This window comes from Mastigoproctus giganteus, chromosome 3 (genome assembly GCF_048544385.1).
Source record: "Mastigoproctus giganteus isolate SK-2022 chromosome 3, ASM4854438v1, whole genome shotgun sequence".
NCBI classification, from domain to species: Eukaryota; Metazoa; Arthropoda; class Arachnida; order Uropygi; family Thelyphonidae; genus Mastigoproctus; species Mastigoproctus giganteus.
The window spans coordinates 216,069,292-216,096,673 of NC_143577.1; the positions used below are offsets into that span (position 1 = coordinate 216,069,292).

The 27,382-nt window shown below is 38.9% G+C and overlaps 1 protein-coding gene across 1 annotated transcript in view; it reads right to left on the reverse strand.

Moving 5' to 3' along the window:
- LOC150088704 (leucine-rich repeat-containing protein 47-like) overlaps window positions 1–12,333 on the reverse strand; it is a 101,249-nt gene extending 88,916 nt beyond the window's left edge. Inside the window, exon 1 of the mRNA XM_090370868.1 lies at window positions 11,520–12,333. Within this exon, the coding sequence (XP_090226994.1) occupies window positions 11,520–12,332 (813 nt within the window). The 5' untranslated portion in view covers window position 12,333. The remainder of the gene's footprint in view (window positions 1–11,519) is intronic.
- Between the last annotated feature and the right edge of the window lie 15,049 nt (window positions 12,334–27,382).

Consider the following 27,382-nt stretch of genomic DNA (forward strand, 5'->3'; position numbering starts at 1 on the left):
TATCAGTACGTTATGATCACTGCCACCTAGTGGTTCTTTTATCTGTAGATTCTTAACGCATAAATAATCACTGTTGATAATCAGATCAAGAGTATTATTCCCTCTGACTGCCTCTCGAACATGCTGTATAAAAGAGTCAACCAATAAATCCAAAAAAGTCTTGCTAGTGTGTGAGTGATCAACCCACACAAAAAGATCAAAAAGAACAGGTGCATGTATACTTGTGTGTACACCAATGCTAGGAGTTTAGTAAATAAAATTGATGAATTTGAGGTGTTGCTCAAAACATCAAAGGCAGATATTGTGGGGATTTCAGAGACGTGGTGTCACACAGATATAAGAAATGCAGAACTGGAATTTGGGGAGTACAATGTCTACAGAAAGGATAGACAGGATAGGAAGGGAGGAGGGGTTATGCTATTAGTTAAAAAACACATAAAATCCAAGGAAGTGAAGCCAGTCGACATCGCTGGACAGTGCAGTGTCGAGTCAGTTTGGTGTGACATAAGCATTGGGAGATCAAAATTGAGAGTAGGAGTGTGCTATAGGCCTAATGACTCTGATGAGTATAATAAGAAACTGTTCGGAGAAATAGAGTGGGCCAGTAAATCAGAGAGTCTTATAATGGGGGATTTTAATTTCCCAGATATTGACTGGAATTTGGGGGCTGGTCACTCACACAGTAGCAAGGCTTTTGTGGATTTATTGGATGATTGTTTTCTACATCAGCATGTTCGGGAGGCAACTAGAGGGAGTAATACTCTTGATTTGATTATCAGTAGTGATTCTTCATGCATTAAGAATCTGCAGATAAATGAACCACTTGGTGGCAGTGATCACAGTGTGCTGAAGTGGGAGTTACTCAAAGAGGTAACTACCATTAGGGGTAAAGGGAAGGGTTATTGCTTCCGTAAAGGCGACTACGATGGACTGAGACAGTATTTAAATTCTATACAGTGGGATCAACTGATGATATTGCCAACAGCAAATTCAAAATGGGAAGCATTCAAAGAACTTATCGTGGAAGCTACTAGGCTTTACATACCAACTAAGAAATATTGTTCAAGGTTTAGGCCTAAATGGTTGTCAGATGAACTAATGAGGCATATGGCAGAGAAGAAAAATGCATGGGATACATACAAATTAACACGTGACACGAACGCCTATGATAGATACAAGTTGATCTGTAACCAAGTTACAAAGGAGGTTAGGCAGGCGAAGGCAGATTACGAGAGATCCTTGGCAAGGGATGCGAAGAAAAACAGCAAAGAGTTCTTTACTTATGTAAACTCTAGAAGGAAGGGGATGAATCAGATTGGTCCACTTGAGATCGATGGGTCAACTGTTGATGACCCTGCTCGGGTAGCTAACAAACTAAATGAATATTTTGCATCGACATTCACACATGAGGAGTTATTCAGCGAGGGGAATGCCAGAGGTGTGTTCAACTCTAGCAGTAAGCTAGAGAATCTTGTAATAACTGAGAGCAAAGTGGAGGAGAAATTGTTGAAGATAAACACAAGAAAGGCACCTGGGGTGGATGGGATCTATCCAGTTATATTAAAGGAGGCAGCAAAGGAGGTAAGCAAACCCTTAGCCATAATTATGAGAGCTTCCTTGGACTCAGGGGAGGTACCCATTGACTGGAGATGTGCAAATGTGACCCCAATTCACAAAGGGGGATCAAAGGCTGACACAAGTAATTATAGACCTGTGAGTTTAACTTCTGTTCCCGAAAAATTAATGGAGGCACTGGTGAAAGAAGCACTGCAGGATCATCTAGACAAGACTTCAGTTATAGCTAGGACACAGCATGGTTTTGTTAAGGGGAAGTCTTGCCTGACCAATTTGATTGGATACTATGATGCAGTCACAAAAGAACTGGATGCAGGGAATAACTTTGATATTATATACTTGGATCTTAGAAAGGCTTTTGATACTGTTGCACATGGAAGACTGCTGCACAAATTAGAGCAGTGTGGCATTGGAGGCAAGTTGCTGCTATGGATAAAGGGGTGGTTGAGGGGGAGAAGACAGAGAGTGGTAATCAATGGACACTGCTCATCGTGGACTAATGTTATTAGTGGAGTCCCTCAGGGTTCAGTATTGGGGCCTTTATTGTTTTCTGTATTTATAAATGATATTGATGATGGTATATCAGGCTTAATGTCCAAGTTTGCAGACGATACGAAGGTTGGCAGGGTTGTCAAGGACACTACTGACACTATGCTGCTGCAACAGGATTTGGAAAGGTTGAGCAGATGGGCTTCGAGGTGGCAAATGAAGTTTAACATTGACAAATGTAAAGTACTACATATGGGAAACAGCAACCCCAGAGCAACGTATCAACTCTGTGGTACTACACTGACAGTGGTAGAGAATGAAAGGGACCTGGGGGTGGTGGTGCAGGCAGATATGAAGTTCTCTGAGCAGTGCAGACGAGCTGCAAGAGTAGCTCATGGTGTATTGTCAATGATATATAGGAATTTTTCTAGCAGGGATAAGGAGGTGATTATTCCCTTGTATAAGGCAATGGTCAGGCCACACCTAGAGTACTGTATACAGGCCTGGAGGCCTCATTTCAGGAAGGATGTAGAGCTGCTGGAACGAGTACAGAGAAGGGCAACTAGATTGGTGAATGGGACAAAGTTGTTCTCTTACGAAGAAAGGCTTAAGTTTTGCAAATTACAGTGTCTGGAAACTAGGCACCAGCGGGGTGATCTGATAGAGGTGTACAAAGCCTTGAATGGTTTGAGCATGCTCAATGCTGATGGGATTCTTCCTCTAGCTCAGAAAAATCACCTGAGAGGGCATAAATTCAAATTGAGGAAAGACAGATGTAGGATAGATGTGCGGAAATTTGCCTTTAGCCAGCGGGTGGTTGGTGGGTGGAACAGACTTCCATCCCTTGTCGTGGAAGTTGATAGCCTAAATAAGTTTAAGGCTCAGCTGGACAGGTATTTCGAACGAACAGAGGGGTGAAGTGGAAGTGGTTATTTTTATTTATTTATGTTACTTTTTTTTTTTTTTTTTTTTTTTTTTGGCTGATGCTGCATAAGCTTGCTTTCTTGCATCAAATGCCTCTACTAATGCTAATGCTAATGCTAATGCTAACCCACAAGTTCCAGTCAATATCTGGGAAGTTAAATTGCCCATTATAAGACATTCTGCTTTACTGGCCTGCTGTATTTCTCTGCACAGTTGTTTGTTGTACTCATTCGAGTCATTAGGCCTATAACACACTCCTACTCTCATTTTTGCTTTCCCAGTGCTTATTTCACATCAAACTAACTCAACATTGCACTGCCTACCCATGTCACCTAGATGCACCAACGTCTACTGGATTTTATGTGCTTCTTAACTAAGAGCATATCCCTCCCCATCCTCTTTATCCTTTCTGTATACATTGTGCTCCAGATATTCAAACTCTGCGTCCTTTATATCCAAGTAACGCCACATATCTGAAATACCAACAATGTCTGCATTTGATATCTTGACCAGCACTTCAAATTCATCAAATTTATTTACTATACTCCTAGAATTGGTGTACATACAAGTATATACCTGTTCTTAATCACAGTCACCCAAACACAGCCCATGTATTTCCTTGTCTCATGATGACTCCCACAGTTCTTGAAACCCACAGCACCTTGTTTACAAGGCTGCTGCTTCCCATTTCAAGAGAAAGAGTGCAAGAAATACTTTCACCTCTGCCTGCAGCTATTGTTAATCTATTAGCATCAGTCTTCATCATCATTAGTCTATATATGGGTCTGGGCTAAATTCAATAGAGGAGGAAAGGAATCTAGGAGTTACGATACAGGTAGATAAAGTTCAAGCAGTGCAGACAGTTTGCAAGAAAGGCCAAATGAGTGCTGTCAATGATTTATCATACATCTGATTGTAGAGATAGGGTAGTCGTAATCCTATTGTATAAGGCAACTGTAAGACCATGCTTGGAATACTGTGTTCGAGTATGGAGACCACACCTTAAAAAAAAAAACATTGAAATGGCCCAAATGTTGGGCAGCATACCTTGTGAGATCAGCAAAACTGCATCTGCATGAGGAAAAACTTCAAATATATGGGCTACAGAGCTTGAAAACAATGCATCTTAGACTAAGAGGAGATTTGATTGAGATATATAAGGCTCTCTGATTTGATTTAGGCTTTTATGGTGCAAAGGCAACTTAGGCCATGATGTGCCAAGTCCACATTTATAAGGCTCTAAGAGGTGAAAGTAAAATGAATGAGGGTGGAATTTTCACTGTTATAAATTATTCCCAAAATAAGGGCTTTAAATTCAAATTTAGGGGGGGGTTGTAGGTTTTCTTTTAGCAAGCAAGTTATCAATTACTAGAATAAGTTACTTCCATAGATGGTGTTGAGACTGATAGCTTGGAAAAATTCAAAGGTTAGCTGGATAGATATCTACATGTGGAGTGACTCAAATAGGTAGTTTATTTTTATTATGAATTTATTTTATTTCATTTTTTTTTGGCCATTGCAGCAAAACCTAGGGCTACCTTGCACCATATGGCTAATACTAATACCCTTTTCTAACTATGTTAAACAATTTGACAATAAAAAAAATACTAGATCAAAGAAAAATCAAAAGAAGAAATGTTACATCAAAGAAATTATCATTGTCGTATTAAATAAATATCAAAGGTATTTTTAATATACCTTTTATACTTTTTAATAAAGGTGATATTTTAATATCAAAGGTATTTTGATCAAAGGTATTATGATATTAAATAAATATCATAGATCCATTTAGTAAAAATTATATGAAACTTTGAGTCTTAAGTTTTTTATATAATAATTTCATCCATGTAAATCTGATTTTTGTTTTGTTGTATTTATATTTTATCAATTTCTCTTTTATTTGCAGATACTGAATGACCCCAAATGGTGACAAATGAAGCAATTTTCATATAATATTTACTAGATGGTTCTATCATTTGTATAAATTTAGTTATTAAAAAATTTATAAGTGCAGGACTTTATGATGACCCTGTATATATATTTATCAAAATATATATAACAAAAAAAATAAAATAAATATATATATATATATATATCTTTTTTTTTTTTTTACAATGACACAACACTATCACATGTCAAGTTTTCTGATATTAAAACTTTATTGTACTGTAAGTTAAAAGTATTTTATTATTTATTGTGTGCCCGTGTTAAAAATGTTACAAAGATCAATATCATACTCAGAATGGTGAGGAAAAGTATACCCATACAAAAAAAAAAAAAAAAAAAGTAGTGAAGGTCAATGTTATGCATATCATTTACTGTCTTCCACACCAAAATAAAGAAATGCATCAAGTTTGCATAACATAGACCTGTTTTTAAATATTATTTCCATATGCTATCTTCTTTAAGAGGAGTGTTTCCATTTACAATGGGTTTCCTCAGCCTTCCAAGTTAATTTTTGGTAGGAATTTTTCCCCACCATAAAGTGCGGTTCAAGGTGTCTTGGTCGGTTAAATCTCGGACTGTCATGCACTCCCATACTCCATCCATCCATGTCCTCCTAGGTATTCCTTCTTCCAGGAGGTATCCATTCCAGAAGAGCTTTTGGATATCTGGTTTCTTGCATCCATTTTACATGTCCATATCATGTTAAACGCTTTTCTTTGATAGTGTCAATAATATTCTTTTTCACTTCCATTTTCTCTCTTATGCCTTCATTCTGTTCCTTCTATAAGTTCTTGCTGAGCATCTCCAAAAATTCATTTCTGTGGAGAGCAATTTGTTTTCCCCTCGCCTATTCAATGTCCAGGTTTCCACTCCATATAATAAAAGACTTTGTACAATCGTTTGAAATATAAGTTTCTTTATTTTATTTAGAATATTTCTGCTCCACAGTACAGAATTTAACATGATGATAGCCTTTCTGCCATCTGCAATTCTTTTAGTGATCTCTGCTTGGGATGATCCATCACTTTGTAAGAATGATCCCAAATATTTGAATTTATCGATTTGTTTGATTTTAAAACCATTTTTAGAATTTGTCCTGAAGACAGCATTTCAGTCTTGCTAAAATTGATTTTTAGACCCCCATCGTTTATATTCCTCAAACAATTGACGACATGCATAGTCTGCATCTTCTAAATCTTGTATTATCACCACCTGATCGTCGGCAAAAAGTAAATTGTGAATATAGATGTTCTTATTGATCGGTAATCCCATTTTTTTGACCAGTATCTTAGGCAGTCGATATAAATTTTGAAAAGTGTATATGAGATGCAACAGCCTTGTAATAAGCCTTTTGAAGTGTGAAATTCAGGTGACAAAGCTGATCCCACTTTAATTCTGCATCCATTATTCCTGTAAATTGTCTTAATAATGTTAATCAACTGTCCACCAATATTTGCCTCTTTCAGTGCTTCCCATAAGTTTTTTTGGAACACTGTCGTATGCTTTTCAGGTCAATGAAAATCATAAAGATTTCTTTTCCTTTCGATTGACATTTTTCAAGGATCTGTCGTACTGCTGAAATATAGTCTATACATGACCTCCCAGCTGAAAAACCACTTTGTTGTTCTGACACCTCAATTCGGGCTTCTAAATAGTTCCTGATCCATTTTCTAAGAATCTTTAACAGCAAGTTCAGGACACATATTTCTGTATAATTTGAACAGCTTTTCCAATCGCCCATGTAATATATCCCGTTGTCATTTCTTCTCCTCTCAGTATACCATTTAATATATGATAGTTTTTGTATCAAAACAGCCACTCCTCTTCCTCCATATTTCAGAAGTTCCATAAAAACTCCTCCAGGTACAGGTGATTTGCCATTCCTTCCTTCCTTTAGTAAGAGTTCCACTTCCCTAAAAGAAACTTTTAAACCTGAGTCTTCCACACCAAAATCCTTCACCATCCTGAACTCTTCCCAGTCTTCTTTTAAAAGTCCTTCACAGTACAGGCAACCCCTGTATAACACAGTTTCGCTCTAACACAGTTTGAGAACTGCAGAAAATCTCAAATAACATGGTATTTTTGAACTTTTGTGCTGGGAAAACCCTGCTATCATGTTAGATGTAATTTTCAACGTTTCCATTCCTTTTTATGAATTCCGCTGTTGACTCACTAGTTGTTATCGCCTTCATGGTATTTTTCTAAAGCACATTTCTGGAGGTTACTACCATAAAACAATAAAAACAATTTGTACTTTCTTGTTTATTGGTCTTTTCTGTTAGTGTAATCAATTATAAACGGGTAGTAAACTCGATCTTATTGCATTTATTATGGTGAAACGTGTTTCCCCTTCCATGAAATATTCAATCATAAAAAACATAAATAAATGTTCAGAAACTCATTACTCTGTAAATCACTTGTGTGTATCATGTTTGTTGCAGCTTGTGCATGCCGTGTTCTTTGTTATTACATAATTACTTATCATTTTTACTGTTTTAAATTTTACAACCAAAAAAAAAAAAAAAGTCAATGAACAGAAATATCAATTAGTATGTACATATTACAGTACATATTAATTAATAATATGTATGTAAGTGTAAATTTATTTTTATTTTGCTAACTGTAAAATATTCTTCCGATTTTCACATATCATTTAAAGAGGGGGGTCATTGTATTTTGTTTGGAAATCCCAGGGTTAGGTCCTGTGCTATTGAATTTGTGCTTGTTTGAGATCATAAAATATTGTGACTTTGAAGCATGCAGTTCATAGCTTTTAAAGAGAGCAGAAGGTACAAGAAATCTAGATGCTGCAGAACAGACTGTGCTTAGCAGCGATGAAGAGGAAGAAAATTAAATGAACGTACATTATTTGACATAAGTATCACAGTTTGTAAGGTAAGATGTTTGTTCAGTTATTACTATTTACGTTACTACTATTATAAAAATAAAGTTAAAATATTAAGTTATTACTACTATAAAAATTAAGTTTCTGATGGTTATAAATAAAAAAAAAAAAAAAAAAAATGGTGTATTTTAGTTCTGGAACGTAACCCCCCTTTTTGTACTGGTTCTCAATCCCATATAACATGGTTTCATATTACATGAGATTTTGTAGGAACCAAACTACCGTGTTATACAAGGGTTACCTGTACCTCATCCTGTCTTTCAAAGGTATTAATTGCAAACCAGAATTGTGTTTATTCTGTTTTCTCAAGTCTTTAAGGACCTTCCACGATTCCGCTGATCTCTTGAAGCCCAATTTGCTATTAATAGTCACGCATTTCCTTTCCCATTCTTCATTTCTACTACCAACCGATTGGATATTTTCTTCTTTTCAACGTAAATATATGTGTATTTACGTAAATAATATTTTTTTTAATGATACTACAAATACTAATAATACAAATTAGCAACTCTTGAACTGCTTTACTGGCTAGCTATGTCTGTCCTACCCAATAAGTGATTACTTAAGGCAGCAACACCTTGGGGGCACCACAAATTCTGAAGCCAGATAAAATTATGCAATCTAAGTGAAAATATGGAACTTAACTTAATGAAGTAAGGAATATCTAGGATGGATATCAGTATATTTAAAAAAAAAAAACACCTTTGTTGAGAAAAGCTGTTTTAATAAAACAACATTTCATGTAATCTTATGAAAACTTAGAAAGGAGTGGGCATCTAAGGGCTTGCCAAGGGTGCCAAACACCCCATATCTATCATTCATTGTTAGGTTTCCAGCAAACCTAGCCACTCTATCAAGTCTATATGAGACCAGAAATGAGTGTTATTAACTAAAACATAATTAATGTTTTAATGCCCATAATTCAGTTTCCATAATTTTGGGCAATTTAAGTGCCCATAATTAAGTTTCAATTAAGTTGGTTAACTACCAAAATAAACTTCTAAGGTGGAAACATTTTAAATGGAAAGAAATTATATTATGCTTAAAGGAATATATATTTGAAACAAACAATTTGAAGTTCCTATATGAAATAATATCATAAACAGGATTTGTCCATAAAGATAATACCACTCAAAGAACAGAATATTGCCTGCTTTACTTGCTAGAGCTGATGCACTGTTATGTTTTGTGGATTTATTGGATGATTATTTTCTGCAGCAGCATGTGCGAGAGGCAACCAGAGAGGGTAATACTCTTGATCAGGTTATCAGCAGTAATCATTTGTGTATTAAGAATTTGCAGATAAAGGAACCACTAGGTGGCAGTGATCACAGTGTACTGATGTGGGATTTACTTAAAGATATAAGTAAATCCCACTCGTGACAGAGAAGAAAAATGCATGGGATGCATATAAATTATCAAGCGACTCAGAAGCCTATGGCAGATATAAGCTAGTCTGTAATCAGGTCACAAAGGAGGTTAGGCAGGCGAAGGCAGATTACGAGAAATCTTTGGCAAAAGATGCTAAGAAAAACACCAAGGATTTCTTTACTTATATAACTCTAAAAGGAAGGGGATGAATCTGATTGGTCCACTTGATATCGATGGTTCGACTGTTGATGATCTTGTTCAGATAGCAAACAAACTGAATGAGTATTTTGCATCTACATTCACACATGAGGAGTTATTAAGGTTTGAAAATGGCAGAAGGTTATCAAATTGTAGCAGGGTGCTTAATGATTTTGTAATAACTGAGAGCAAAGTGGAGGAGAAATTGTTGAAGTTAAACATAAGAAAGGCACCTGGGGTGGATGGGATCTATCCAGTTATATTAAAGGAGGCAGCAAAGGAAGTAAGCAAACCCTTAGCAATAATTATGAGAGCATCCTTGGACTCAGGGGAGACTGGACTGGAGATGTCCAAATGTATACCCAATTCACAAAGGGGAATCGAAGGGTGACACGAGTAATAACAGACCAGTTAGTTTAACTTCCGTTCCGGGTAAAATGATGGAGTCACTGGTTAAAGATGCATTGCAGAATCATCTAGACAAGACTGCAGCAATAATTCAGACACAGCATGGGTTTGTTAAGGGAAAGTCTTGTCTGGCAAATTTGATAGGATATTATGATGTGATTACAAAGGAACTGGATCCAAAAATAATTTTGATATCATATACTTGGATTTCAGGAAAGCTTTTGACACTGTTGCGCATGGAAGATTATTGTACAAATTGGAGCAGAATGGTATTAAGGGTAAGTTGCTACAATGGATAAAAGGATGGTTGAGTGGGAGAAGACAGAGAGTGGTAATCAATAGGGATGCTGCTCTTCGTGGAGTAATGTTATTAGTGGAGTCCCACAGGGTTCGGTGTTGGGTCCACTGTTGTTTTGAATATTTATCAATGATATTGATGAAGGATTATCAAACTTAGTGTCGAAGTTTGCAGATGATACAAAGGTTGGCAGGGTTATTAATGACAGTAATGGCAGTGTGCTACTGCAACAGGATCTAGAAAATTTGGGCAGATGGGCTGAGAAGTGGCAACTGAAGTTTAACCTTGACAAATGCAAAGTACTGCATATGGGTAGAAGTAACCCCAGAGAAATAAACCAACTGTGTGGTACTACACTTAAGGTGGTAGAAAATGAAAAAGACCTGGGAGTAATTGTGCAGTCAGATATGAAGTTTTCTGAGCAATGCAGACAGGCTGCCAGGGTAGGTCATGGGGTTTTGTCAATGATATATAGGAATTTTGCTAGCAGGGAAAAAGAGGTGATTGTCCCTCTGTATAAGACAATGGTCAGGCCATACCTTGAGTACTGCATACAGGTCTGGAGGCCTCATTTTAGGAAGGATGTAGATTTGCTTGAGCGTGTACAGAGAAGGGCAACAAGATTGGTAAGGGGAATGAACGGATCCTCTTACCAAGAGAGGCTTCAGTTCTGCAAATTGCAGAGGCTGGAGACTAGGCCCCTGCGCAGTGATCTGATTGAGGTGTATAAGGCCTTGAATGGATTGAGCACGCTGAATTCTGATGGGATTCTTCCACTTATTCAGATTAAGAACCTAAGGGGGCATAAATTCAAATTAAGAAAAGACAAATGTAGAATAGATGTGCAGAAATTTGCCTTTAGCCAGCGGGTGGTTAATTGTTGGAACAAACTTCCATCTGACGTGGAAATTGATAGGTTAAATAAATTTAAGGAGGAACTGGACAGGCATTTGGAGGGAATGGTGTGATTTTGTTTTTTTTTTTGGCTGATGCTGCATAAGCTCATACACTTGCTTTCTTGCATCACATGCCACTACTGCTACTACTACTATATTACTCTAAAATTAAATAATGCTATTCAATCTACACAAAGCAATGTAACTGTCGAAAGACCAGTTCTCAAAGTTGGCAGATTTAAGAGTAGTTAATACCATATTGGAATAAATGAATATCTGTTTTTTTATAACAATGTAATAGAAATATATATGGAATTTACATTTTAATAAAAATTATCAAAATATGCTGCACTAACTTGATTTCTAATACATAACAAGGACTGTGCCCTTAATGTGTAAGTAATATAAGGCTGAGCCACTCCAAATTTTTCAGCATTTACACAAAATATTTCACTCTTTAACAGTTTCTATATTTGATACAAAGACTGTAAAAGAAATAATGCTTTACCTCATCCTTTAATTCCTTCTTTCTACTTTGCTTTCCTCCTTTTCCTTTTACCTTGACTGATGCTTCTGATGTTCCTGTTTTAGTACAATGTATCCTAACATAATCTAATATCTGTTTTACATGGCACTGCTCAACTAACTTCAACAAACGTTTATCCTTTATTGTTTTGTTTCCTTTCAGATTCAAATCTTTTAACTTTGGGCATTCACCCAACTCACCTGGTACATTCACAATTGCATTATTTCCAAGGTCTAGTACCTTCAAAGATCCGAGAACACATATGTTACTCGGGATATCAGTTATAATATTATTGTTTCCCATTATCTCTGCCAAGTGCATTAGGCTCTTGTTACATACTGATTGTGGAAATGAAGAAAACTTGTTGTCTGAAAAATTAAGAACCCTTAAGTTTACCAGCCCTGACAAGTCGGGCAACTCTGGTAGTTTGTTTGAACTTGTATTTAAGGACTGAAGCTCATGTAAAAGGCCAAGTTCTGAAGGCAACGTTAATATTTCATTTGAAGAAATATCGAAAAACTTTAATTTTTTCAGCTTCCCTATTGCAGAGGATATGCTGGTTATTTTATTTGCGCGCAAAACAAGACTAGACAAATTTTCTAAGTTGCTAACATCGTCCGAAATATACGATAAGCAAGTCTTACTTATTTCAAGAAAATTCAGAGTAGTTAAAGAAAAAAGGTTTTTATCTAATCCATGTTCTTCAATACGTTTCGAAACCTCCGGGCCTGAAAGCACCAATTCACATCGTTTATCATCAAGAACATGGCTTATTTCTTCCCACGTGGAAGCCATGATACTTTTACGGGAGATACAATATCTGACACCTAGCAACCATTTCATGTAAAAATAAACTAAGATGATTTAATAATAGACTAAGAGAGAGAAAAAACAGATTCTACTTCATATTTTATTAGAGTCGATTTAATAAATTTAAAAATACATAAAAAATACGACTAGCTGCAGACCAAAAAAAAAAAAAAAAACTATTTATTAGGATCACCCAGAATGTTAATTCAACTACCCAAGATTTCTTATGTAACCTCTAGAAGGAAAGGGATGAATAACATTGGACCACTTAACATAGAGGGGTTGACTAATGATGATCAGGCTAAGGTAGCTGATAAACTGAATGAGTATTTTGCATCTACATTTACACATGAAGAGTTATTCAATGAGGGGAATGCCAGACGTTTATCAAAATCTAACAGGGAGCTAAGTGATTTATAATAACTGAGAGCAAAGTGGACGAGAAATTGTTAAAGTTAAACATAAAAAACGCACCTGGTGTGAACGGGATTTTTCCTGTTATATTAAAGGAGGCAGCAAAGGAAGTAAGCAAACGCTTGGCCATAATTATCAGAGCTTCCTTGGAATCAGGAGAGGTTCCCATGGACTGGAGGTATGCAAATGTATCACCAATTCACAAAGGGGGTTCAAAAGGTGACTCAATTAACTATAGATCTGTTAGTTTAACTTGTGTTCCGAGGAAAGTAATGGAATCACTGGTTAAACAAGTACTGCACGATCATCTAGACAAGACTGCACTAATAGTTAAGACAGCATGGGTTTGTTAAAGGGAAGTCTTGTCTGACCAATTTGATTGGATACTCTGATGTGGTCACAAAGGAACTGGATGCAAATAATAATTTTGATATGACATACTTGGACTTGAGGAAATCTTTTGACACTGTTCCACATGGAAGAGAGCAGTAGAAATTGGAGAGGTATGGCATTAAGGGTAAGTTGCTACAATGGGTAAAGGGAGAGTTGAGTGGGAGATGACAGAGAGTGGTAATCAATGGACACTGCTCTTCGTGGGCAAATGTTGTTAGTACAGTTCCACAGGGTTCGGTGTTGGGCCCATTGTTGTTTTGTATATTTATCAACGATATTGATGAAGCTATATCAGATTTAATGTCCAAGTTTGCAGGTGATACAAAGGTTGGCAGGGTTGTTAACGACAGTAAAGACGATATGCTGCTGCAACTGAATCTAGATAAGCTGGGCAAATGGGCTGAGAAGTGGCAATTGATTAAATGAAGTTTAACATTGACAAATGCAAAGCATTGCATATGGATAGCAATAACCGAAGAGAAACGAACCAACTGTGTGATACAACACTCAGGGAAGTGGAAAGCAAAAAAGACCTGGGGGTAATGGTGCAGTCAAATACACAGGTCACGGAGTCTTGTCAATGATATATAGGAATTTTGCTAGCAGGGAAAGGGAGGTGATTATCCCGTTATACAAGGCAATGGTCCAGCCACGCCTAGAATACTGTGTACAAGTCTGGAGACCTCATTTTAGGAAGGATATAGAGTTGCTAGAACGAGTAGAAAGAAGGACAACAAATTGGTGAGGGGAACAAAGGGATACTCTTCGCAAGAAAGGCTTAAGTTCTGCAAATTGCAGCGCTTGGAGAGTAAGCACCTGTGAGGTGATCTGATTGAGGTGTATTAAGCCTTGAATGGGTTGAACAAACTGAATGCTCTGGGATTCTTCCTCTTGCTCAGATTAAGAACCTGAGGGGCACAGTTTCAAGTTGAGGAAAAACAGTTGCAGAATGCAGAAATTTGCCTTTAGCCAGAGGGTAGTTAATTTGTGGAACAGACTTCCATCCTTTGTTGTGGAAGTTGATAGCCTGAATAAATTTAAGGCTGAGCTGGACAGGCATTTGGAACGAATGGAGGGACGCAATGGGGCTTCTTTTTTTTTCTGATGCTGCTTAAGCTTGCCTCCTTGCATCATATGCCTCTACTAATGCTAATGTTAATGTGTATTGGATCTGTAAATTGCGTGTGTATTCTGGTCAATTTGCATGCTTTGCTGGACGAAAAACCACGGGTTCCGGGGACAAACCTTGCTATCTATTCCTGAGACCGTAGCTTCAGACCAAATGAAAATTGCTCGGCACACAGCAACTCAAAATAAGTGAAACTTTCCTACCTATCCGAATATTAGCTGTGAATCTCAGGTAATATTCCAAGATGCCAATCAGTAACGAATCCAGGATGAAACGATGACTTTCCTCTAGAGCAGCGTCTAGATGAAGGCCTTTAAGGGTTCCGCGAGGTTAAAACTACTTTCATAATAATACTAAGACGTTAGATTATGACTAAGACTTTGGTGTCCTCAATAATTTTTAAGAGTGTAAAGGGGTTCTGAGGCCAAATTACCAAATTATGATATTTGAATCCATTGACACATCATTGATTACATCTACCAATACTTATTTTGTCTGTAAATTGCGTGTGTTCTGTAGTCGATTTTGCCTGTTTGCTGGACGAAAAAACCCCAGTTTCTTGGGAGGAAAACTTTGCCTGAGACCGACTAACTCAACTACGGAGTGAAAAAAAAGCCCACTAAAGTTCCTCGCGTCATCGACGGGATTCGAACCCTGGTATTTGCAAGCCGGTGTGGGGAGGACGGTGACGATACCACTGTTCTACCGGCGAAGACTTGGGGTCTGAGACCAAAAAGTTTGAGAACTGCTGCTCTAGAGCCTCAGCGGACTGGAACAAATTGTGTTTTATGTGTGTTTTATAATATTAAGTTATTCTATACTAACTATTCACATTGTATGCACGATATATAGAGCCAGAAAACTCTTTAAAAAAAAACCTTTATTAGGGTCAACCAGAAAGTTACAACTACTCTTGTGTATTGTGTCTGTAAATTGCATGTGTTCTCTGGTCGATTTGCCTGCTTTGCTGGACGAAAAGCTCCAGTAAATGCTATCTACGCTTGAGACGTACTAACTCAGCCACGGAGTGAAAAACGTCCACGAATGTGCCTCGCGTCATCGACGGGATTCGAACCCAGGCCTTTTCCACCCGGCGTGGGGACATCAATGAAGATATCACTACGCAGACGATATATATAGAGGCAGGATAAAAATTCGACATATAAGTTCGTGTTAAATATAAGCTTAAATTTAAAGCACTGTCAATCACTACAAAAACAGTCTTCAACAGCCAGCGAAACAGAGGGAATATTACGAGATATATCGAACCCGCACATTACAAAGGAATCAAACCCTTATGTGTATTACAGGAGAGACAGGTCCATAATCTGCAGCTGTCTATTATTGACCGTAGAATTAGTATTGACTGCCAAAAACATATAAAGAGGGAAAGTTTTCTAACCTCCTTGAAGCTATATTGAAGAATAAGCCATAGTGGATAGCACAGTGGAGGCCGCCGTAGCCTAGTGGTCAGGCGCGCGGGTGCATAAGTACACGTTCCTTGAGTGACCGGGGTTCGAGCCCGTGACTGCTGAATACGGTACTGTTTCTTGTATTCTGTGTATCTTGTAAATTCCTCTGACCGGTTGGTCGTCCCGGAGTATAAACAGAAAAATTTATTTACTACACAGCGTATGGAAAAGGCAGGGATTCAGATCAAATCAATAATGGATGGAATTTTTATGCGTTTATTTTGCCACATTGTGTCCGAGTTAGTTGACTCACACAAAGAGCGTTTTTTTCTTTTTCTTCCCTCTGAACCACCGCTAATATTTAGGAGGATACCGAGTGGTCAGGAACGAGGGTGGAGAAGAAGCGTGGTCATTCAAGGCACGTGCCTTGAATGACCGGAATTCAAGCCCATTAATGCTAAATATGGTGCTGTTTCTTGGGCTCTCTCACCTTGTGAACTCCTCTGACTGCGTGGTCGTCTGAGAGTACAAACAGAAAATTTAGTTAATTTAACTGGTGTAGCTTCCAAAACCAAACTCAAAATGGCCACAAATTCCAACAAAAAGTGTCCTTCCCCTCACCAAGCAAGCAGAACGGTCATTTTCTCCTACATTAAATTTCGCACATGGATCCCCTGAATTGTACAACAAATTGACTTCCTCCTGGAATCGAGCTGCTGTGTCAAACAAACAAGCAAACCAACCAAAGAGCACACACAATTTTAAAGATAATGCATACTACTGGTGTATAAGCTTCAGTTTGAATAACCCGCAAATTGAAAATGTTTCTTTTTTTTTTATCTAAATAACAAAACTAACTAAAACCATAAAAAAAAAAAAAAAAAAAAAAAAAAAAAAACATTTACTTCTTCTTCTCCGGTATAAAAAGGGCGAAGTGGAACGGAACCTTTTTTATTTTTTAGGTAAACAGTCAGATTATCAATATTTGGATTATGCTCCTCCATCCCCAATTTATGTATCTATCCAATGTACTAAAACTAGCCTGTTTAAAATTGACAAAACCTCTGCAGACATTTCTGTCTTTCAATTTCTTTTTCTCTTCTTCGTCTTTTTTAAATTCTCTTTAGTTCGACTTAACTACAACACCTCGAATTGAACATGGCAATCGTCGATCCTTAACAAGCCAATTAGATGATATTTACCACTCCATGTGGTGGAAAATATACTCCCGCCTAAAAGATTGGAACCACGTTTCATTTTCCTTAAGTTTTTATTAAAATAGAACCAACTTGTTTACCAATTTTTATTAAAATATTTTCTATTATGCATAAAAAAATTAAATAATATTTAAGAAATAGCTGGATTCTTCTAGAAAGGAGTAAGAAGACTCCCGAATGAGAAGGGCATTGAAGAAGATTCGAACTAATTCTACAATAGTCTGGAAACTGAGAGTATTGTTTCTGTATTATAGATGATTCAAAACTATTATTATATTTAAGGCCACCAGAATAATTAAATTCATCTGCCGTGCTATGTCTTATGTCTGTTAATTGCGTGTGTTCTATGATCGATTTCTCTGTTTGCTGGACGAAAAACCCCAATTTCTGGGGAAAAAACTTTGCTATAAATGCCTGAGATCGACTGACTCAGCTATGAAGTGAAAAAAGCCGATTAAAGTTCTTCGTGTCATAAACGGGACTCGAACCGGACCTTTCCACCCGGTGTGGGGAGGACGGTGACGATACCGCTGCGCGCAGACATTGTAGATGATTCGAGACTAGTAGTAGTAGTAGTAGTAGTAGCAGCGGCATTTGATGCAAGAAAGCAAGTGTATGAGCTTATGCAGCATCAACCAAAAAAATAATAATAATAATAATAATAAAATTAAAAATTAAAAAATAAAATTAAAAATTTTACACAACAATTCCCTCTAAATGTTTGTCCAGTTCCCCCTTAAATTTATTTAACCTATCAACTTCCACAACGACAGATGGAAGTTTGTTCCACCTGCTGGCTAAAGACAAATTTCAGCACATCTATTCTACAACTGTCTTTCTCAATTTGAATTTATGCCCCCTTAGGTTCCTAATCTGAACAAGTGGAAGAATCCCATTAGAATTCAGCGTGCTCAACCCATACATGGCCTTATATACCTCAATCAGATCACGTCGCAGATGCCTAGTCTCCAGTCGCTGCAATTTGTACAATTTAAGCCTCTCTTGGTAAGAGTATCCCTTCATTTCCCTCACCAATCTTGTTGCCCTTATCACGCTCAAGCAAATCTACATCCTTCCTAAAATGAGGCCTTCAAACCTGTACGCAGTACTAACGGCGTGGCCTGACCATTGCCTTATACAAAGGGACAATCACTTCCTTTTCTCTGCTAGTAAAATTCCTGTATATCATTGACAAAACTCCATGACCTGCCCCGGCAGCCTATTTATATTGTCAGAAAACTTCATATCTGACTGCACAAATACTCCCAGTTCTTTTTCATTTTCTTCCAACTTAAGTGTAGTACCACACAGTTGGTATGTTTCTCTGGGGTTACTTCTACCCATATGGAGTACTCTGCATTTGTCAATGTTAAACTTGAGTTGCCACTTCTTAGCCCATCTGCCCAAATTTTCTACATCCCGTTGCAGTAGCACACTGCCTTTACTGTCATTAACAACCCTGCCAACCTTTGTATCATCTGCAAACTTCGAGACTAAGCCTGATATAGCTTCATCAGTATCATTGATAAATAAACAAAACAACAGTGGATCCAACACCGAACCCTATGGGACTCCATTCTGAACATTAGTCCACGAAGATCAGCACCCATTGATTACCAGGCTCTGTCTTCTCCCACTCAAATACCCTTTTATCCATTCCAGCAACTTACCCTTAATACCATTCTGAGTGTTTAGAAATAATGAAAATTGAGGAGTATGGCATGTGACTATAAAATCGAACACCCTCATTCAGGAGTGTAAAGTTTTGAAGACTAAATGCGTAAGGCATAATATGTTATGGGTTGCAATTAACTATATTATATTGGTGTAAATACCCCATAGTTTCACATATGTTTAACCACATAAGTAGTGTAAAGACATGGTTTTATTTTATCTGATATTGTCGCTACCTTCAAAACGAGATACCAGGTATTGCAATACTTGGAATAAACAACTTCTCTAGTAGAGAAGACTACTATGGGTATTGGGGCCCACTGAGAATAAATAACAGTAGTGTCCTCTTTTTGGGAAGCGTTGTTTATTCGAAGTAGTGCAATACCTGGTATCTCGTTGTGAAGGTAGCCACAATATGAGATAAAATCAAACGATGCCTTCACACAACTATGTAGTTAAACTACATATGTGTGTGTGTGTAATAAACGTGGCAAGAAATAAGGAACCAAGTGTTGAAAAACAGGTGTTAATAGAGAAATATAGAATAATAATAAAAATAATAATAAATAAAAATAAAAAATAGTTTCCTAAACATATATATATATTTTTTTCATTTATATATATATATATATATATTATATATATATATGAAAGAAAATTAACATAAAAATAACCAAATAAACAAACAAACGAAAAAGAAGAATAAAAGTTAGACATAAATAATAGCCCAGAAACCCCTATATAATTTCGAACTATTAAATCCAATTAGCATAACGTATATAAAATTTAGAATAATGCCAATTACATGTTAATTTAGCTGTACCCCCCCCCCCCCCCCAGAGGTACCAGTTCCAAAAGACGTGAAATATCACCAAAAAAAGGGGGTTAAAAGAACTACTGAAAGATAACAAAATCAGAATAAATTAAAATAAAATAGACTGACCATTATGCCCCATATCGACAGAGGACCACGAGGCCAATAATGGTCATGGAATCGCTGCATTTCAATCGCTATACAAATCGTCGCATGTCGCTGCCTCTAATGAATGCTTAATTATTTATTTATTTAATTTATTATAATTTAACTTTTGTCAATATTTAATATAATTCAATGGTAGTATGGGTTGAAATGCTAATTTATCAGCGCCTGTGCCGCCATCTATTTTCCTTTCTTCTATATAAGCTGATTCAGCTTACAGTATGTCAGTGGTGTGGCTCTGTTTTAGAGTGCTGTCTGTTCTATAATTTATTTTTCGCTGCATAAGGACCACCGCAGTGCAAATCCTCTGCATTGGAGGATCGATCGGTGGAGGAAGGGTGATTTGGTACTTCGATCTTTTCACCATTGCGACAATTTGTATAGCGAATGAAATGCAGCGATTCCATGACCATTATTGGCCTCGTGGTCCTCTTTCGATATGGGGCATAATGGTCAGTCTATTTTATTTTAATTTATTCTGATTTTGTTATCTTTCAGTAGTTCCTTTAACCCCCCCCCCCCTTTTTGGTGATATTTCACGTCTTTTAGAACTGGTACCTCTCGAGGGGGTACTGCTAAATTAACATGTAATTGGCATTATTCTAAATTTTATATACGTTATGTTAATTGGATTTAATAGGTCCAAATTATATAGGGGTTTCTGGGTTATTATTTATGTCTAACTTTTATTCTTCTTTTTCGTTCGTTTGTTTATTTGGTTATTTTGTGCGGGATTGTCCTATTCATTATTATGGCGCGGTCCCAGTACAGCTTGTGGGTTGGGGTCTCTAGTACTGCCTGTGGTTCGTACTTGTAGTATAGTACACTTTCTTTGGTCAACTGGTATTTCCTCGCTAGCTTCTGATGTATTATCCTTGCTACCTGGTCATGTCTTTGAGAGTACTCAGTCTGGGTGATCACCTTGCACCCCGCTGTGAAGTGTTGGATCGTATCTGAGGCCAGATGGCATCGTCGACATGTATCATCGGACACTCCGGACTCCTTGGTGATGTATTTTCTATAGTTCCTGGTGTTGATTACCTGGTCTTGGATGGCGAGAATGAATCCTTCAGTCTCGGGGAAGAGCGTCCCGCTCGTGAGCCATGCATTGGAAGCAATCTTATCTATGTGACCCAGATGAAGATCATTGTAGTGTCTGCCCTGGAGTGTCTTCTCTGCCCATCACTCTATCTTCGTTTGTATCTCCCGGTTTGGGGGGATTCCTCACTCAGGTTCAATGGGGTATGCTGCTTGTATATCTTCCCTATGCCCCGGTTGAGTGCTGCTGTGTGTTTCTGGAAGTAATCCTTAAGGTTAACTATCGCTGTTTTCTGTAGCTCTATCAGACCTCTTCCTCCTTCTTCCCGGGCAATTGTCAGTCTCTCCACGGCAGATTTCGGGTAATGTTGGCGGCTCTTTGTCATCACCGTCCTTGTCTTTCTCATGATATCCTCCAGCTCGGTGTTAGTCCAATCTATGACCGTGAAGGAGTATGCTAGCACTGTTAGTTAAAGCCATAAACAGCATAGGTGTTTATTTCTTTAACTGTGTTCCCTCCGTTCAGCTTTGTTTTCAGCAGGCTTCTGAGTCTCTTATGGCATTTTTCGGTCAGGCAGGTCTTAATTTCCTTGTGCTGTAACTGCTGAGCCTGCATCATCCCAAAGTAATTCTAGGCCCTCCCTCTGCTATGGCTTCGATCTCTTTACCAGTTTCGGTTGACAAATTTTACCTGACGCAATCCGTAGGTCTTGCACTTGTCTGGAATAAATTCCATCATAATATCATTGCTGAATTCTTCGGTGATCTGGAGTAGTTCCTGAAGGTGTTTCTCAGTTCCAGCGTAGATCTTGATGTAATCCATGTACATCAGGTGGGTGAGGGTGTATAGGTTTTTCTTTCCTTCTTTGGGGTTATATCCATACTTGATGCCGTTGAGCATGGTAGACAGTGGGTTAAGTGCTAGACAGAACCACAATGGGCTCAGGGCATCTCCCTGAAAGATTCCTCTCCTGATGGGGATTGGCCTGTTTGTGACATTTCCAATCTTAATGGTGGTACTCCATTTCGTCATCGTTTCGCCTAGGAAGTTTGTCAATGTTTGTCGGAGTCGAAGGCCTTGCCGTAATCCTGTAGGCTACGTACATGTTGCGACGCTTCTTGTAGGCTTGCTCCATAGCCGCGGCATCTATGGTTACTTGCTCCTTGCATCGTTAGCTCAGCCGCTTGCATCTATTCTGCTGTTCGGCCATTATGTTCTGGCTCTCCAAGTGCTCTCATATCTTCCTGGTTATGCAGCTGGTCAGGATCTTGTACATTGCTGGGAGGCAGGTGATTGGCCTATATTTCGCTGGGTTTCTTGTGTCTCCGTCTTTAGGCTTCAGATATGTGATTCCTTGAATGAGAAACTTCGGAACTGTCTCTGGGTGCCTTATCATTCGGATGAACTGCTTTGCCAGGTGCTTATGTGTGCAAGTGAGCTTCTTGTACCAGTAGTTGTGGACGTTATTTATTCCTGAAGTTCGCCAGTTGTGAGAGTTCTTGATCGTCTGTTTTTCTTCATCCCGAATCTCCCATCCATTCATTTCTTGTACGTCGTTCTTTCCCGTCTTCTCCGAGATTCCTGTAGAAGCCTCTTTGTTCCTTATCGAAGATTCGGTTGTTTATTTTCCTCTGGGAGCTCTCTTTGTATCGGCGTAGTCTCTTGCTGAGTGCAAGGAGGTTCTGCTTCAATGTGTACAAGTACTCCCCTATTCTCTCATTCTTTGTCTCATGTTTGCTGTGGATGCTGTGTCTCATGAGGATGCTCTTCACTTTTCCAATCGAATTCTTACTTCTATTACCCCGTTGGTACTGGGTCAACTGGCTTATCTTGACTCTTAATTCTTCTATCTTCTGTTGAAGTCTTCATTCCCAAGTTGGTAGTTCTTTCTGGTTTCGGTTCCTCTGCTGCTGGTCTCTCGCTTCTCTTGCATTAATCCTCATGGCTGCTACTGCAGCACAATACACGGTTGTGTGGTTGGCTTCCAGTACTGTCGAGGTAATGTGATATTATGTGCCGGTTCAGGTAGTCTGTGACTCTCCACAAGGTTCTCTTCAGCCTCTGCTTCGGTATCACGTGAGTCTTTATGGGGTACGTTCCTTTGAATTCTGTTAGGGCCTTCTTCCACTCGTCCTCTATTCTGGATATCATGATCTGGTCTTTTTCCACTTCAGCTGCTGTGAGTTGTATTTCCTCTTGCACTTTCTCCTGTGGTTCGGTGGTGGCAAGTACTTGCTCCTCTGATTCCCTATTCTTTATCCTTTGCAGTTGATCGCGCACATCCTGCTTGATTTTTTCCAAGATTAGGTTCTTCGTGACGATGGTCCTTCTCTGGTCCGCTATACGCTGTTCGGTGACCTGAATATTCGGGAATCGTTCCTGTCACTTGGTATGCAGACGCGACCAGTAAGTTGTCATATCGGTCTCCAACTTTGTTATTTCGTAATATACTTGCATGATGTACGTATTCATTTCGATGCTCCACTTCATGCGTTGGTATTTCTTCCTTCCTGGGTGGTCACTAGCGCAGATGGACAGGATGCACTTCCAATTGGTGGGACTGGATGGTTTTGCCCTTCTCTTGTGGTAGCCATAAGGGAGACACCGCCACTCGCTCCACTGTGTTCCTCGGGAGCCTGTCTCCAACTTTTCGAACCGACCCCTCTGCCTAATGCGAGTGACTTTATCCTGCGCCACACTCGATGCAGTATGATTAATTTTTCTCTGCGACATCATCCATCTATGGAGGTCGACCTGTTTAGCTTCAGCTTATGTCCAGTGGTAGCTCTGGCGAGTGACGCCAGACGGCGCCACAATCTGCCTCAACCGCAACTCTGACCTTGAGGTAGGTAGGTCCGTTGGAGCAGCCTTCACGATGTTTATTTTATTATTATTATTTTTTATTACTATTAATTAATTTGTTATTATTATTCAAATTTATTACTATTATTATACCGGTCTCCCAGCGTGAGAGAGCTGCGTTTGCTTCCGCCAAGTCGGTACCTGAACCCGGAGTCCATCAGGCTGGTAGTCCAGTGTCATAACCAGTGGGCCATCGCGCCCTTGTTATTATTAGCACATGGTACAAGGAAACCTGAGGCTTATGCTGCACCAGCTAAAAAATGCCCAAGTTTCTCTGAGAGAGAGAGAGAGAATTACCAAAAAAGAGAAGAATGATGATATCCAGCTCAGGACCCTGGGTTTGCCAAGCCCATTCTCACTAGATGTGAGCCCTTGACTTTAAGAATAAATAAGGTGTAACTATGGATAGGCATGAAATAAAGGTGAACTCTGCAAAGCATGCACTTTCTAAAATTTGTTTGAATTGTCTTTGGAGATGCCTCGCAATGAGAACCAATAGGGTGAGCATTTTAGTGGTGAGCTAAAATGAGCATATTACGAAAGCATTTTAGATCTTTTCTTGAACGACACCAAAATCATTCACAAGGCCGTGCTAGTAACGAAGGAAATAATGTTAGGCGGATTCTCCCCGATTGATGGAATGGAAGAACCCTACTGTCGGGGAAATGCAGTCATTGGCTCCTTCGTTGCTTCCTGTGGCCAAATAAAGCTCTACAAGGCTATGGTCCCTATAAGCCAATGCATGCTTTATTGCCAAATGGACAGCTTAATTTACACCCATATACCAGGGGATGAAAATCAACCTATGGTCACTTGCTTGGGGAGCTAACGGATTAACTAGGTGGAGATGAAATAGTCCAGTTCGTTTCCACGGGTCCCAAGTCTTATTCCTTCCGGACTTGCGGAGGAAGAATGGTAAAGAAATGCAGTGTTATATCCAGTGGAGTGTTATATCCAGAATGGTGGTGGGAATTCCTCTCTTTATGCGGTATGCAAGGCCGCGACGAATAAACTCCAGGTCCATAAGGAGAGTACCTGCTAAGACCTGCAGGGAGGGATTACTGACTGTGCGGCAAGCTCTGGTCACAGTGAGTAGGATATTGCGTTGAATTGTATGTAACTTTGCTTTATTACATGCAATGATGGCATGAGGGAACCATATGCCTGCACCACAGCACACAGCTGGTAAGAAATGGTTTTGTAAAGTAGCATGAAAATCCACCTCTTCAAACCCCAGTCTGCTCTGCTAATTCTTACGATCATGGCAGAATAACGACGTATTTTGTTGGAGAGGTAATTAAGATGAGGTAAGAATGTTAACCGGGAGTCAAAGGTTACTCCTAGATATTTGAGTTCTGTTTTGAGTTGCAATGTCTGCCCAGAGATTTTAATTTCGGGCTGTCTTCTTATGTCCAAGGATCCGTTGAGGAGGATAGTCTTCGTTTTTTCCTCAGAGATGACTAACTTGTGGTTGTTTGCCCAATTTTGAAATATCGTTAAGGCAAGGTAGGCAATTTTCTCAAGCTGAGTTCTAGAATCAGCTTTCATAAGGGGGATGAAGTCATCTACATAGGCCATGCAGTCCACAGGACCCAGATCCATAAGAAATTCATCTAGTATTAAGTTCCAAAAGCAGGGCCCAAGAACTGAGCCCTGTGGACAACCTCTGACAACTGGTCGGGAAGTTTTCTGAAAATTTTCTGACGAGGCTACTAGTGACGGTCGTGTTCCAAGCCGCTAAGTGGATTTTTCTTATTTATTGATTTGAAATTATTGTTTTTCTAAAACTTTTGATTTAAATTTAGTAGTATAACATTATTTTGTGATTTTTTGATTAATTTGGTGTATTTATTCTTTACTCGGCCTTGTAAAAGTATCGGTAAGGGTTTCCACGTGTTCGTAACTACCGCTACCGTTATTAACTTTCCCGCCATTGTGATACCGTACTAGATATACCGTAGGTTATATACCGTACTAGATAGCGTTAGTTGAACTTCGTTAGCAGTTAAATTGTACGTTTAAATAAATACATATAACGACTTAGATTACAAACGTAATATAATTAATAACATAACATAATTAATTAATAAATTAATAGAATCATGACTCAGACCAGAGCAGCAAAGCAAAAGGCTCAAGCTAATGGAAGTGCTGTGGCTCAGAGCAGAACTGAGGGGGGCAGTTGTCCTCTGACTCACAGCCTTATAAAATGCACTGTTTGCTTGATGTTTGCAGAGCAATCGGGTACGGGACTTGATACTGCCAAGGGGGATGTCTTTGTGTGTGCGCGATGCAAGGAGTGTATCGATATCAGGCAACAACTCGGGGTTCTTTTGGGCCTATATGAGAGCTTGAAGGACAGGGTGGATGCCCTCGAAGAAACTAAATTGAGGGGCCCATCAAGCTCTCAGCTGCCCACATCAACGCCAGAGCTTGCACTTGGGCATCGCGTGACACAGACAACCCCCAAGGCAGAATGCGCTGGTCCCGAAGGAACTAGTAGTTGTTGGTGACTCTATTGTCAGGGAAACGGGGAACATGCTTTGTAAAAAAGATAGGTGGAACAGGACCAGGGTATGTCTGCCAGGGGCAAAGGTTGATGACGTTGTAGAGCGAATATCATCTTTTAAGGGCACAAAAGGTGATATAGTTGTACACGTTGGCACTAATAATATTAAGAGTAGGAGACCGGCAGAATTACTTAACAAGTACAGGTCACTGTTGAACAAAAGCCGAGAATTAGGGTTGAATTTGAAAGTGTCTGCAATTCTGCCCAGACACGATAGGAGGGAGTATATGATGAGAGCCTTGTCGATCAATTCGGCCCTGGAAAGATTGTGCAAGGCTCAAAGGGTAGAATTTTTTTCATCCTGGACTGTACTTGTTAACAGGAGAGATTGCTTCTACAGGGATGGGATACACTTAAATAGAAAGGGTGCAAGAATATTTGCTGATGCTATCGAGGCAGTGTTAGGTGGGTCGGAAAACTGCTAGCTTGGGGGGAGACAAAGACCAATAGATTGACAGTAGCCACTGGCAGAGGTGAAAGAGATTCTTGCACTGCTTCTAGAATGAGCAGAAGCCTGAAAAACAAGATGCATGGTATTTCAGAGACTGCTGGGAGCCATTGTGGTACAAGTAAACACATGGGTTGTGTTAGGGTAGCTAAGAATAGAAACAGGTGCAGGTATACTTGCGTGTACACCAATGCTAGGAGTTTAGTAAATAAATTTGATGAATTTGAGGTATTGCTCAAAACATCGAAGGCAGATATTGTTGGGATATCAGAGACGTGGTGTCACACAGATATAAGGGATGCGGAACTGCAATTTGGGAGTACAACGTCTACAGAAAGGATAGACAGGATAGGAAGGGGGGAGGGGTTATGCTATTAGTTAAGAAACACATAAAAACCAAGGAAGTGAAGCCAGTCGACATCGCTGGACAGTGCAGTGTGGAGTCAGTTTGGTGTGACATAAGCATTGGGAGATCAAAATTGAGAGTAGGAGTGTGCTATAGGCCTAATGACTCTGATGAGTATAATAAGGAACTGTACAGGGAAATAGAGTGGGCCAGTAAATCAGAGTGTCTTATAATGGGAGATTTTAATTTCCCAGATATTGACTGGAATTTGGGGGCTGGATACTCACACACTAGCAGGGCTTTTGTGGATTTATTGGATGATTGTTTTCTACATCAGCATGTTCGGGAGGCAACTAGAGGGAGTAATACTCTTGATTTGATTATCAGCAGTGATTCTTCATGCATTAAGAATCTGCAGATAAACGAACCACTAGGTGGCAGTGATCACAGTGTGCTGAAGTGGGATTTACTCAAAGAGGTAACTACCATTAGGGGTAAAGGGAAGGGTTATTGCTTCCGTAAAGGCGACTACGATGGACTGAGACAGTATTTA